This window comes from Corvus kubaryi, unplaced genomic scaffold, assembly GCF_017639235.1.
Source record: "Corvus kubaryi isolate FWS band 111438036 unplaced genomic scaffold, C.kubaryi_AGA036_p1.0 37398, whole genome shotgun sequence".
Taxonomy (NCBI): Eukaryota; Metazoa; Chordata; class Aves; order Passeriformes; family Corvidae; genus Corvus; species Corvus kubaryi.
In genome coordinates, this window is record NW_024581137.1 from 4,238,013 (window position 1) to 4,253,567 (window position 15,555).

At 37.9% G+C, this 15,555-nt stretch overlaps 1 protein-coding gene across 5 annotated transcripts in view; it reads right to left on the minus strand.

Annotated features, from left to right (window-relative positions):
• ICE1 (interactor of little elongation complex ELL subunit 1) overlaps positions 1-15,555 on the minus strand; it is a 44,911-nt gene that overhangs the window by 18,395 nt on the left and 10,961 nt on the right. For 4 of the 5 annotated variants that reach the window (XM_042044188.1, XM_042044190.1, XM_042044192.1 and 1 more), the window contains 7 exons: positions 12,463-12,500; positions 10,575-10,657; positions 10,276-10,315; positions 10,131-10,187; positions 8,395-8,484; positions 8,257-8,310; positions 142-494 (listed from right to left, as the gene is read on the minus strand). In XM_042044188.1, the coding sequence (XP_041900122.1) occupies positions 142-494; positions 8,257-8,310; positions 8,395-8,484; positions 10,131-10,187; positions 10,276-10,315; positions 10,575-10,657; positions 12,463-12,500 (715 nt within the window). The remainder of the gene's footprint in view (positions 1-141; positions 495-8,256; positions 8,311-8,394; positions 8,485-10,130; positions 10,188-10,275; positions 10,316-10,574; positions 10,658-12,462; positions 12,501-15,555) is intronic. The other variant, XM_042044189.1, reaches the window with a different exon arrangement.

The following is a 15,555-nucleotide window of genomic DNA, read 5'->3' on the forward strand; positions in this document are numbered from 1 at the left end:
AAACACACAGAGACCCTTTAATTGCATGAATAACTAATACTGATACTAAAGGGAAAAAAAGCCCAGTAATATAAAATCATTATTTCTTCAGTAATTTTAAGACCAAGTTAAGTACCAAGTCAGATGCATCCTGAAACTCACCCGTGTAGTCAGTGGTGAAAGCTGTACTGGAGAAAGTAGAGCAGGAAGAGGCCTGGCCCAATTCAATATATCGATCACATTTTCACCTGGGTCCCTCTGCTCCTGATCGGAGAAGCCTGAAGTGCTGTGCTCCCTTCCTGTCTGTATCATCACATCTACAGTTTTATCCTCACCACCGTGCAGACATTCTTCAGGAGTCCTGCTCTCAGCACAGTCATTTCCAAAAGGCTCAGTACTTGTTTGAATTACCATTGCTGTTACAGAATTTTGCTTTACAGCACTTTCCACTGAAGAACACCAAGGTAGCGTTTTACCATCACACTTCCTGATCTTTTGGTGGATTTGTACAGTATCTAAGACAGAAAAATATTGTTAAGAATTTTTCCTCTCCCATTTTTGTTTACAGAGATAATATATAATAGTAATAAAAATGTAATACCATATTTTCAAGTGATGTTTCCATAGAAGATCGTAGTCACTTTCAGAAATGCTTTCCTTATAGAAATGTGATGTTGTTATTTACAATTATTTTTTCACATGTGTGTGCAAAGAGCTTCTCCCCAAACACTTTCTGACTAAGATCATTAAAACATTCCCAGTTTTTCCTATCAGGAAGGGCCATTCCTGGTAAGATTGAAGGTCCCTATGGTTTATTTCAGTCTTTGCCCAGTAACTCATAGTCATGAAAAGCAGGACAACCATGCACAGACATTCCCAACTTAGGCTGTAATTCTCAGCTTAAAGCAACTTGCAGGTTTCAGCCAGCAGCTGTACTTCCAGGCAAGTTACAATTATACCCTGACATAAACACAGCAAGGGAGCTCTTAGCTACATTTCTAGTTTATGATTTAATATGCATATGCTTTTAAATTGTTTGTTCTTTAAACTTAAATATTGAGTCTAATCACACAAGATTTTGTCTTTAATGATATTATTTAGTCAGAGCTGAACCCTTAATAAAAAAAGTCCCACAATGTACCTATGCACAAAGGAGTCTGAACCACTAAGAGAAAGATACTGAGCATTTGACAACCCTTCCAAGATGTCAACTATACAGTTTTACACAGTTATTCTAACAACAAGAAAGCATGTCCAAATGCTCTGTGTGATTCTTTGCATTGTACTTGTGTTTTGTTACTTTTCAAATCTTTTGATACTTTTCAAATAGTTTATACTATTATAGAGTCACCATCTCTGGATGTGTTTAAAAAATGACTGGACATGGCACTCGGTGCCATAGTCTAGTTCAGGTGTTAGGACATGGGTTGGACTCGAAGATCTTGGAGGTCTCTTCCAACCTTGTTATTCTGTGATTCTGTGATTATACAGTAACTCACTTCTTATGCAGTCAAAATACATTCATTCAGGAAAGTCTAAAGACAAATAATTTAAATTTATTATAATTGTGCTAAATACTTCAAAAAGGGAAAAGATGGCCCAGTTTCCTGAAATTTAAATTCTATGATTTTATAAAATGAAAATATTACCTCAAATAAGACAATAGAAATCAACAATCCTAAAACTCCAGTGTGTCACATGGAACTAAAAACTACTCTGTAGTATTTGCAATTCTTATATGATCTTGTTTACAGCATTCACAAACACTACTGGACACAAAATCAACAGTATTCAAGCAAGAGATCAAGCCTATTCTGTGCATGGGTACCATCTGCAGTGAACCACTTGGATCTTGTGACCAAATTTTGCCTTAAACAAGCTAGTTTAGATTTAAAGGAGCAACTGCTGTAAAGCAATTTAACTGCAGAGGTATGGTAGGGATTTTTTTATGCTTGTTTCCCTCATGCATCACGAGCCACTGCAAAACTCTGAAACTTTACTCAGAACCTTTGTTCAGAAACTTCTTCCAGCCACTGAACACACACTCTCACACCCCTGCTTGACACTGCCAGACTTCCAGGATCTTCTAGAAAGAAGACTGTACACATCCAGAACTCCTCCTGGAGGAGGTATTGGGGTGTTAACTGGAAGAATGAGGGTTATAAAAACCCCAGTTTTTGATGCTTATGCGGGCTTCCACCTCTGATGGACTCCCACTGTGTATCGCAACCACAGACCACAATCACTCACTTGGCACTGGAGCCACAGGTGGTGGTTATCTTTGCCTTTTCTCCTCTCTGTTTTTTCTTTCCAGTTTTCCTCTCTTAGGGTGATTATGCACTTCAGAACAGCTATACACCCCTTTCCAATCCATTACAGTGTTTTCCATTTATGGTCTCAAAGCAGTTCTAATAAAACTTGTTGTTATATCTACTTAGCGTTTTTCTACTTTAATGCACCACAAGGGATCCTTTAGCAACAAATCTGGTTGCCCTGGCTCAGAGGCAGGTCACAATACCATCCCATAGTAGAAAGAACAGCACATGCACAAAATGGTTTTCAGCAGGGTATGTATTAATTTAATTGGCACAATTTGCATTCTGTTGGAAAGAAATAACTTGTGTGCTTCATTACTGTTGTGTTAATCCACTACTAGAACTTGCACAGACATTCCTGAAGCAACATCAATGGTAGTATCATATTCAAAAATATTACTTTAACTTGATAGGTCAAAATAACCTCCTCAGCAATCAAAAACTTTTAAGCACATTCTAATACATCAGCTCCACCAAAGGACTAAATTAGAAAAATTGATCAATAACCCTATTTCAAAGATCCATCTGTATTCATTTAACACAGCGTGGATTTTCATGGGGGCGGGAGAAAAGCTGCTTGAAACTTCTATGTCTGGCACAGAGCCAATTGCTGAAGGCTCTGACAATGGGCAGGTTACTAGCCCAATCAGACAACTTGGTAATGCCTCTGTGATGGCATATTCAAGAAAGGAAAAACCACAGGAAACTCTTTCTTTCTTCTCCTGAGGGGTGGTGAGGTGGCTGCCGGGGCCCGTGCAGCTGGGGCCTTCCTGAGGCCAGAGCCCCCCATGTGGTGCTGGCAAGGACCATATGGCCAGGGCCTGCTGTGTGGTGCCAGTAGAGACCACGTGGCCAGCAGCAAGAGATGGTGAGCAATTCCCCAGTGTGGAGCCCGGACAAGATCAGCCTCTCAACTGCAATTTAAAGACACCAACTTTCTTTCAAGTCAGAGGAAAAGTGAGGACACATGAGGAAAACCAACATGGCAGCACCGAAGTCAGTGAAAAAAAAGGAGAGGGAAGAGGTGCTCCGAGCGCTGGAGCTGAGATTCTCCTGCAAGCTGTGGTGAGGACTAAAACACAACAAACTTGTTTCCCTATAATTCATGAGGTGCGTGAGGGGTACAGAGATCCACGTGCAGCCTGTGAAGAAGAGTACTCACACTGGAGCACGTGGATACTAAAAAAGCTGTAATCTAGTGAAGAACTCTAACAGAGAGAGATGACCCTTGCTTTCAGAGATAGAGGAAGAGAGCCTTCGCTTCCAAACTAGAATAGCTCATCCTTAAAAGATTAAACCCCATGAACTAAAATGACCCATGCTAGGCAGCTGTGGGAAGACTGCCTGGCCTGTGGAAGGGACTCCCATTGCAGCAGGTTCAGGCAGGACTGCTGCTTGTGGAAGTTAAAACCACGCTAGAAAAGTTTGCAAAGAACTATCTCCCATAGGAAGGATCCCACAGCATGGCAGAAGAAACACTTTTCCTTAAGCATACTGAAGAAAGACTTTTAAGAGGTGAAATACTGACCAAAACTCCGTGTTTTGTTTCCTTGCATGGTCAGTGGAAAGAGGGAGGGACTGAAAAAAAAGGTGTTCTGAATGTTTGCTTTGGTTCTCATTACCCTTTTTAATTTTAATTCTGTTAATAATAAATCTTCCTTATACTGTTTAAGTTTTGAACCTGTTTTGCCTTAAGGTGTTTTTTTTTTTCTTAATAATCCTTATCTCAACTCATGAAAATGAAGTTTTCAATTCCCCCTTTTCTGCTCAGCTATAGCAGAGGAAAATAAGTAGATGGTTTTTTTGTGGGTGTCTGGTGCTTAGCCAGCGTCAAACCCTGACACCATCTCAGTCACTTCATGTAGCAACTCCATGTAAAAATCTCAAAATCTCAATTGCTGCACTGGACACCAGGAGGAGGGAGAAACTGATCAGCCTGAAGGGCCCTAGCACATAATTTTCACCAAAGAGAAGTATGCTCTCCCATCTCCTTTACATCTTGTAAGTATTAAGATAATACATTGTTGTATAAAACCATTTACAAGCCACAGTCACATAGAGCTTCCAGGATGTTCTAAATTTTCTCAGGAAAAACCTACATTCTTTTTACAATTTGAGTTCCATTAAATGATCTAAGGGAAAAGGAGATATTTGACAAGGAGAAACAAAGAAAATAAGGAAAATTCAGAAGCTGGTTCTCTCTTAAGATTTTTTTCATTCTGTTTTGTGCCAATCATTTCAAAGCTCAGAATTTTCCCTGCACTGAAGTGGGCAGCAACACAATTACATATTTTGCCCCATAAGAACTCCAATTAGACTATTAGGAAGTTTACTTTTCACAGTGAACTACACAATAGTACTATGTTATTAGGAACTTTACATCCTATCTATACTCTCAAAATCAGACATGCACCTACATCACATCCAAGAATATTGATACATATCGTCTGTTTAAAAGTTTCCTCTGAAAAATGGATCAAAGATATAATTTCTGAATAACTAAGATTCTCCAAACTTCCCTACTCAACCCTTTCCAACCCAGTCCCTGATAATTGCATTGCTTTAGGAATGAGATACTTTTCTCATAGTTACCCATTTATCTGTAGGAAGAGTTGTCATAGCAATTTTTAAAGATTCAGCATAAGTAAGTTTCTTTACTGGAAGTGTCAACTCTTTGACACCTTGACCTCAACCTCAGGTCCAGGAAAAGCCCTACTAATATTGAGTCCATCTCATTGTAAGGATCTTCTCAAAGATCGTATTTCGCAGACAAATTTTACTTTATCCAGGGAATTGCACTCTTGTTCATCATGTGAGTCAGTGAAATGATTAAGTTTTCTCCTGAAATCTACAACCTGAAATCTAGTTCATGTAGCTTCAAACCCTTAAACTGCTGCCTTCTCTCACTTCTGAGAGAAGATTAAGATTACTCTGATCTGAAAACAGCACCAAAATCTATCATGTACTACTTGAAATACCTTCTTGATGCAGAGTGGAGAAAGAAGCAGAGATGAAATAAGTGATCCAATGCTAACGTGGGTTGCCTTGGTACTAAGCAAACTGAATTTTAAAACCCAAAACTTTACTCTTGATTGTCCACATTGCAAGGCAATTCACCATTGCAAGTTGTCCTCTCCGCACTCCAAGCAACAAAGCAAGTTTTTGAAACAAGTCTTGTGGTTTTTTCCTCTCACGAAGGACTAGATTAAGATGTGGTATTTTATAAAAATAATTAATCTAGCCATAGAACCTCATCTGATTCACAGCAAACCCTCATCATAATCAGCACAGTGATTGTAGATGCCTGGCAGTAGCAACTGCACATTTCTCAAAAACAAATGGTGTTTCTCCAAGAAAAAAAATCCTCCACAGAAAATTTTTAATGCCCTGACAAGGCAGAATTTTTCAACCTGTTTCCAATTATGTGAATTTCAGGATGCTTCATACACTAGCTATTCTTTGAAGTTACAGACAAATTCTGTTTTCTGAGACAGCAAATCCACATATTCCATGACCTGAAACAAAGAACTATGGTGAACACTGCATACCCAAAACTAAATATGCAATTCTACATTATATCTCAAGGCGTTATCTTGAGAGATTTTCATACGGTTTTAAAGACAGAAGAGAGGTCTGCTTCTCAAAGCATTCATGTTCTATGGACTTAAATCTCAAGACCATAAAACACATATATCCATCCCTGGGGATTCAGTCTCATCTTTGTGTTTTACATATAATACCACTGTGTTTATCTCCTTTTATCTGATATTAAAGCAGACAACTCCAGTGTGCTCCTTTCCATCTCTGTTTTTAAGATCCACATGCAGCTTCTCCCCTATCCCGCATCCCCAAACAAAAAAGATGAGCAGATAAAAAGGGTATAGCTCAGTAGTAAGCCAAATTTAGCTCAGAACCCAGTTACAGACTACTTCTTGAAGAGGGTTGGCTCCTCACAGACATGGTCTTAGCATGTTCCTTCAGTTCATCTCACCATAACATATGAACAGAACATGTTAGAGAACCCAAATAACCAAAATATTCAGCAACCAGCTGCAACATTCTTCAAATGTTTCTTTAAATGCTTATTCACAATGTAGGTGATTTTATGGCCAAACTAAGAGAGGGTTTTCCAAAGACTAAAAAACCATCAATGGCTTATTAGCCTTAGATTATGTCCTAAGGTTACTGGTCTGATGGTCAGACACAGGTGTTGTCAACTTTATTACTGGTAGTTTTGTAACAATACTACCAAATGCTTTTAAATTAAGTTTGGCAAACCCCCATTATCCTATGATGCTTTCACAACAGCACATTTGGAAAGCCTCACGAGTCTTCCAGTTTTCATGTATGAACACATTCTTCAAGAAAATCATTCAAAGTGGCATCAACCTTAGCGGAACAGAGAAGACACTGATCATAATGCAAAGCTTTGGGTATTTTACAGCACATTTGAATGTATGAAGAAATCTATCAAAAGAAGTACATTTCTGAAAGGTTAGATCCAGGCAGCAGATGAACTGAAATTCTCTGGAAAAGATATTGCCATCAAACTGATCTGCTCTCTAAGTTGAAACTATTATAATATGGAACAAGAAGTTAGGACAAACTCACTAAGATCCCTTTTCTCCTAGAAGATTGCACCTGTAAACACAAGCACTTTGTTATTATGAATTCAAGGTAATGGCCACTTTCATAAGAGGGTGAACAACAGGACGGCTGTTCTAGGCTTGAAGAGGGAAAAAACCAAACCAGTAACAGAACGGAAGATGTATTTCTATGATAACTAACCATTTCAACAAAAGCATGTTCTAAGCTTAGAATTTTCTCCACAGTGAAGTGGGCAGAAAGAAGGACTGGCTAGAAGAGACTGCTACAGATAATTGCTTCCTTTTATGAAAGAACTGTAGCTTCCTTGCAAAGATTTGAATAGGAAAGATGGGACAGAACTACTGGAATCTAAAGTTCCTCTTTTGGTGGATGGCAAAGAGATTACTCTGGAACCTGATAGCCCTAAAATCACATATATTTCAAACTCTTCAGTTTCTTGTGCTTGTTCTTGTCATTTGACCCTTGATCAAGACATTAAATTCAGAATTGCAGGGCACAAGTGTCCAGCTCAGTTTTGGAGCTGAAGTTACGTATCTGCTGCACTAAACTCATGGAAGTAAGGTTGATCAACAGGTTTATGAGCTGGTCCTTATATTTTGGCCCCCCTTAAGTGGATTTCACTGGAACACATCTGAAGCCAGATTCACTGGGATCTACAGTAGTAGCAAATTTTCAGACTTAACAGGGTCTTTGAAAAGTTTATCTTCAAAGCTCTTTATGCAGCTGGAACCTATCCTAGGCAGTATCTCTACACATTTAGTTACAGAAAAAACAAAGTAATAGAGGAACTGAAAAAAACAAAAAAGCTTAATAAAAACATTCCAGAGACGCAACACAGAAATTAATGCAGTTTCAAGGCACCTATTACTCTCAAGTGCAGAAAGAAAATGATATCTGCTATGTAAAGTTAAAGCAGTTCAAGTTTGCTGTGAATATGCATGTGGATAACTACTCAGATTATTTTTTATTATTATCTGAATATCACATTACAATGAAGAAAATGGAGGTACCAGCTTCTTAAACTTTATAATTCAACTATGTTACCACATATTTGTTTCAGACTAAAAAGAGCCCAAATGCCCCATCATTCACATTATATACTACAGAGTTCATAATGATATAGTAATTACAGTTTAAACATGAGATGAGTTTTGACGACTTATGGACAGTAAAAGAATTTGATTTCTCGATTGCAACAGCAAATTACAAATTTCAAGTTTACTTACCCATTCAAATTAATATTTAAATTATTTTCAGATATTCTAATCACATGTGTACTTGACCAGACAATCACCAAGGAAAGTATTTAAATCTTTCAAAAGTGTTATGCAGTCAGTACCCAACTGGAACCTACCGTCCGTAACAGTTCGTGTTCTTTTGTCAGACCATTCCTTATCCCAAATAGAAGCTGAAAGAAAAGTACCAATATTGCCTTTTGGTCAGAAAAAGAGAGAGCATCAAGAAAATTTCAAGACTTTGCATGCCATTGTACCTAAGACAGGATCATTTTTCTCATTTTCTCTTTTTCCTGTTGCACTGTCAATGCACATCCAGAGTTCTTCTAACAAGAGCTTCACTCTTCCTGTTAAAATAAATAAATAAAAAAATTTATTTATTTAAAATAAATTGATAAAATTGAATAAGAATTTATGTTCATTTTACTCAGAACACAGACATACCTACAACAAAATACAAAATGCTCACAACAAAAATTAAGACAAGGCACAAGCTTCAGTGAAAGAAAAATGCTAGATGCCAGTTAGGGAATGGATCCTGTACTGGCCATATCCACACAGCAGTCTAAAGCAATAGCTGGAGAATGCTTTAGCTTTTCCTTTTTATAGGGAGTACTGCAAAAACTTGTAGCAGCCCCCAGAGTAAAATGTAAAAGCAGATTCAAATGTAGCATTAGTGAAATTAAACAGCTTTGTAAAACTAATCAATTTACATGAACTTGGGAGAAAATCTTCTAGGAAGATGTGTATCACATTTATGCTCACTCAGTAATAATTCATCTTAGTCTTATCATGTAATACCACCATGTATCCGAATTAATTATCAGGCCACAACACTAGGAGACTCTGTCTACGGTCCTAACAGCACCTTTGCTAGGTGATGTCAAACAACCTAGTTTCAGAGACAGAAGGGCAGGTGGAGAGGGAAGAACCTCAGTAAAATACACAAGCACCTCATCTACTTATGCCAAAACTATCAGATCCAACAATCCAAGATCAGGAACTGAACTGTTTTTATGCAAATTCCGTAAGTCAAAGGCCATAGCAAACTGCTATTATTTTATGAAGAAGCATATTAAAAAATCTTCAGCATATAAGAGGAAAACCTGCCAAACTTTGCTAAACAGCTAGTAACAACACTAACATTTACTCATTACTAATAATTCCTTGCTGCTATTTGAAGCTCAAATTAATGCTCAGATATTAATTTTCCTATTTTGCCATTAATTAAAAATCAAAGGATAAAATTGGGTACCAATTCAGTACAACCCAAAAGTAAAAAATATGCCAAGACACACAGAAACTGACATAGCCTGGCTTTTCCAGAAAATTTAATTTCTGCAACAAACATATTGCAAAGCAAGAAATAGAACAGTGAAGTTCTTTTGCCTCAAAACTGCCTTCAGAATATCTAAACAGTTCAAAAGCAGTACCAGCCTTTTAAAAGACTACAAAAAAAAAATTTAATTAAAGTTTGGCCTCGGTACTTCAGAGGAAGTTTTGAAGGAGTTTGCTCCATTACAATTAGATTCAGATAATCTGTAGCATGTATTTTAGATCACTAGGGGGGAAAAAAGTCAATAGGATAAGATACAGCTATACCTCTTGTATTTCCACTTGATTTACCAAGTCTCATATAGAAATTGTACCAGATTACGCTCCTATGTGGTCCTTTATGATTTCAGTGAGCTTCAGAGAGATTGTAATTTTTTCAGTGTTTGCATTCTGTTTTATAATTGCACATCAGATGACTTCACACATGCACAGGGTACACTAGTCATTTTTATGAATCAAGTATTTTCCTTACTGCAAAACTGAAAATAGTAATCTATTACATTGGTCCTTCATCAGTGTAACCTACTTGTATCAACCACATCTGCTCTTATAGCACTTTGGCAGTATCCTTTGTTTCCAAAAATGCAACTCCAGAAGAGCTGCAATAAATTCATAACAAGTGGTTCCACACAGAGAATGGACTTGCAAAAAGTCTTACCTTTGTCTATATCTGTTGCAAGGTCTTCACTTGAACTCTGAGTTTCTGCATGCTTAACTATTAAAAAGAGAAGAGGTGTAAAGAAAATGTTCAAATAGAACAATATCACATACAAATCTGAAGGCATTCAAAGGTAAACACTTACCTTTTCTGCACTTCTCTTTAATTACACCATCAAGTTTTCCCTGATAAAATTAAGAAGTACAGAATTGTTATGCCATACATATTTTTAGAGCATCAACTCTAAAGAGCATGAAATCTAAATCAACATTTCAAAGGTCATTCTTCAGTTGGAAAATTTTTCTCTTATGGTGAATTGCTATGTTTAGTTACTCAATATCCCCCCAAAAATGTACTGTTTCAGCATCTCTTACACTAATAGCTTCCTTTCTTTCCCCCAAAAATACTTAAAGAAGCTTCACCCAAAGACAAGGAAAGCCTTACTTGTGCTTTTTTTAGCTCCTTTTCAAGCCTTTTCTTTTCAGTTTTCAGTTGTCTGAAGTCCTGTGTATGCTTTGTTGCAGCCTCTTCAAAAAAGAGAACCAAAATTCAATTCAGAAGCTACACTATAAGAGGCTACTCATTTAAGTGGTGCTGGTCACTAGTTTGCAAATCAAATCACCAGAAAAAAACAGATAGTGTGAAATACAAATTTATTGAAGCTATATTTTGGTTCATTCAGAAACAACTAATGCATACATGTATGTTGCCTTCTACCGCATAATTACTGTTTTGAACCACTGCAATACATTTATTATTTTTCTCAATTATATGCAAGAATGAAGAGTGGGTCATATTGTAATAATATTGTACTGTAGAACAATATACACCAAGTGAAAAAAGGACATAAAACTGAGATGCAAGGGACTTTTTATTCTCTTATTCAAAAGAGCTCTGGTTCAAAGATGAAAACACCATAGCCAGCTGCATTAGAAAGATACAGATAGCACTCAAGACTAATAGAGAAGAGGACCTTATCTCTTAATGTCTAACAGACACCTTGAAAGAGTACAGATGGGTGGAAATATAGGGTACAGGGTAGGTGAGAACTGAAAGTGAGGTTTGTAGGAAAATTCTCAGATGACAGAGTTAGAGAGAACTCCTGAGAGTTCAGCTGGATGACATATATGGATAAGAAAGAAAATAAATGGAACCTTCCTGCTGATCAAATCAGAAGAGAGCATATTAAAATAAAAGTTGTTAAAAAGGAACCTTGGGTGGTAGGCTAATAGAAAACCAATCATGGCAAAATTTCATACTGACAAAAGATACAAGATCTGAGACATTTAATGGACATAGAAAAAAAGAAAGATAAAATAGTCACTGAAATTGGACCTAACCCATACTCTCTCTCAGTATTTTGTTCTAGTTCTGCCAGAATTTGAGATTTTGGAGGCAAGTGTGTAAAAAACCTGGCTGTCCTGTAATGGAACTCCAAAATTCTCATAAAAATAAACACCTTGTACCTGCACTTTACAGTAGGATTCAGGGGGTTTCTAACACTAAGATATAAGGCATTCAGTTCACTGTATTTTAAACTATGGTAAGCACAGCTATAATATGCACGATATGAATGCAAGTATCTGCCTTGCCAATTGACAGTACAGCAAATGAAGTCTCAAAAAGTCTTATGTACATTCACCCTCTACCAGCAAAACAACAAAAACACAGTGCCATGAAGCCAATGCTTTTTCTCCATGTAAAAACAAAGCAAGCAAACAAACTAACTAACCAACCAAAACACAAGTGCTAGAATATTTAGAAATCAGAAAACATGCATCAGGATCACCATATACTTAAATACGAACACAAACATGAAGAATCCAGCCAGGATTATTAGAACACTGGAGCACGTGCCCTATGAAAACAGGCTTGTTGAACTACACTTAATTAGCCAGAGGGGAAAACATAATGAATCTTAGAAAGAATCCAACAGCTTTCCTGTACAAGAAGGTATCAAGAAGAGGGAATGGGACTGTTCACTGCTGTATAATAGACATTAGGTGTAAACTGAAACATGAGAGTTTCCAGCTAGTTATAAGAAAAAACATGTTACTGAATCAAGTTGCCTAGAGAACCTGGTAAGACTCCATCCTTTGAAGTTTTCATGACCAGAAGTTCCCCACCAGCTTCATCTATGGCATGTGCATAAGACACTCAGCAGAAAACATTCTGCAGGAGGGCTGACGTAAATCAGAGACTAAGCACCCCACATAGTACTGCCCTGCCTTGCTCCTTGGGCATCAAAGTTAAAGTCAAAATTCCTCTGGTTAGAAAAGGAAAAAAGAGGTTATGTTACTGTACTGTTGTCCCACTCAGTGTAGAAAGTTACCTTCAAGTTTTTTCACTTTTGTTTCCAGTTTCCTTCTCCTGTTAAAAAGAACACATTAATAGATCATTTTTTAAAATAGAACTATGTTGCATGAAAAGCCAGAAAAAAATAAATCTAGCCATTCAGAGAAAACACACCTCCTATACCCAGGACCTGTGAGACCAATGAGTCCCTGAAGTTGAAAAATTAAACTGGTGGCATGTTGCTGACATTCTCACACAAACAGCTGTATCTGTTACAGAGGCCAAGTTTGCTTTTGAGAGCGTCAATCCACTAATCCAAGTATATAAAAATACCTTCAGCTACAACTTGGAACTAGAAATACAACTCCAGAAAACTGGCTTCTGTTTTTTGCATTTCTATGATGTAATGCAAACAGGTTCGTTTTACTCCTGAAAAACAATCAAGCTTTGCTTACAATTAATAGTATCTAAGCAATGAGATAACCATGAATAGCCTTCAGGATCACTCATGTCCCACAGTTTTTTGTTCAGAACATCCAGGTGCTTTAGACTAAAGCCAAACCAAAAGAAAAAACATTATGCATCCCGAACAATTTTGACTTCAGCATTTCCAACCCTACCTTATATGTAAAACACACAGAACTGGAAAATAAATAAATAGAAAAGCAAACATTTCTACTGTTTTCTTCTGTTAAATTCCAATATCCCAGAAATTGTTTTTAAACTGTTGTGGTAAGTAGAGGATTCTACCAATGCTCGCCAATCACCTTCATGAAGCAGAACACAGTTCATCTATTCCCCATATTAAAACCTATGTAATAGATTGAGATTTACTGTCTAAGCCTTTCTGGATATTCAGGCTTTAATTACCACTTCAGACATTAACCAGAATATATTCAAAAACCCACTCATAAATGGGATGATTGATCACCTTTTGCATGTTCAGTAGTCAAAGCATTTATACTATAAAGTAATAGGCCAATGATTCTGTGCCTTCTCAGCCTGAAGAGGTTCATACTTACTTTCCTATATGAGGGCATTGACAGTCAAGCCATAGGTGAGAATTTCAGCAAAATTCCTCATAAAAACATCTTTACAGAAAAAAAAAAAGGAGGGGTGAGAGAGGGGGGAGTTGTCCTTTAGAAAATAGGAGGTAAGAAACTTCTGTTTCTCTGTAGATTATCTTCAAGTGAATGCACAGAAGTACTACATGTACAATGCATGGACATTGGAAGCAAGATCAACTGACACAGGAAGACTACAGAGATGCTGTTTACCATTGCAGGGAGAAGACCCATGCAGCCAAAGCTCGATTAGAATTCAAGCTGACCAGTACTCTGAAGGACACAAAAAGGGCTTTTCAAAATATCTTAACAGCAAATGGAAGATCAGAAATAACATCAGTCCATTGCTTGATGAGGTTAGTCATGTCACAAATAGGGATGCAAAGCAGAGATGTTTAATGCCTTCTTCAGATCTGTCACCAATGACAGACCCTGAGGACTCCCAGAAACCTGTGTGGAAGATCACAACAGGCTTGTTCAGCTTAGGAAAGAGAAAGCTAAGGGGTGACCTCATCACAGTTTACAGCTTCCTCAGTGGGGGACAGTGGAGATGAAGGTGCTGATCTGCTCTCTCTGGTGACCATTGACAGGACAGAAGGAAATGCAATGAAGCTACATTGGTGGAAGTTCAGATGGGACATTAGGAAAAGGTTCTTCAGGCTCTCCAGGGAAGCACTCATTGACACCAAGCCTGTCAGAGTCCCAGAAGCACCTGAATGACAGTCTTAGCTGTAGCTTAGTTTTAAGTAGTCCTGCAAGGAGCAGGGAGTTGGACTCAATAATCCTCATAGGTAGTTTTCAACTTGAGATAGAAATGCTATGATACAAATAACTAAGAATCTGAATAAACAGACACTAAATGCCAACATTATCATGGCAATAATATTTACAAATGAAGTAATTACATTTACACATGTAGTACTATACTAATTTCATCAATATGCAACTACATTAAGAAAATAGGTAGATGTTAAATCTAGCAATTTACGAAAAGCAGCTTGCAGATGATGCATTTGGGCAGAACTCCTCTTATGCTACACAACTCAAGTTCCTATCTGATCTTTAAGATAAAGGCACAACTGTAGTTGACAGGAGTTGTACTCCACAGGAATTGCCATTCTTGTAGAATATTCAGATCTCAACTAGACAGTCCTGAGCAAGCTAACTTTGACACTGGCTCTGAATGGCAGATTGGACCAAAGGACATGACCTAAGTTTTTTAACAGTAACTGTAGATTAACAGTAATTTTATGAAAATTCACTATTACTCTGCTTCTGAAAAAATCCAGCTTTCAAATTACTGAACTCATATGACCTACTGCTTAAAATGGCTTCAGTGTCAGACATATACAAAACAGCTACAGAACCACAGAATTGAGGTTGAGGTTGTGAGAATCCTCTGGAAGTTACCTTGTCCAACCCATGCTGCTGTAGCAGGGCCACCTACAGCTTGCTACCCAGGCCCATTGCCAAATGGCTTCTGAATATCTCCAAGGATGGTGAGGCCACAAGCTCCCAGGGCAATCTGTGGAAGTACTCAGTCATTCTCACAGCAAAAAGTGTTTCCTGATGTACACAGGAAACATGACATTCTTTGTCTTAGTTTGTGCCCATTGCTTCTTGTCCTGTCACTGGGGTCCAAGGAAGTGAGCCTGGCTCTGTCTTCTTTACACACACCCTTCAGGTATTTATAGACATTGATAATACCAACCCTGAGTCTTTTCTTCTCCAGACTTAAGAGTCCCAGTTCTCTCACCCTTCTGTCAATAGAGAGATGCTCGTATTCCTTAATCATCTTCATGGTCCTTCACTGAACTCACTCCCGTATACCCATGTCTGTCTTGTACTGAGGAGTCCAGAACTAACACAGTACTTCAGGGGTGGCAACAGCAGTGCTGAAGAGAAGGAGCATCTCCCTCACCCTGCTGGCAAAAACTTTGCTTCTTGAAAACCAAGACACTGGTAGCCTTCTTTGCCACAAGTGTGTATCATTGGCTCACATCATGAGAGCACCCCAAGCTGCTGTCCACCTAAGTGTCCCCCAGGAGGTACTGGTGTTTGTGATT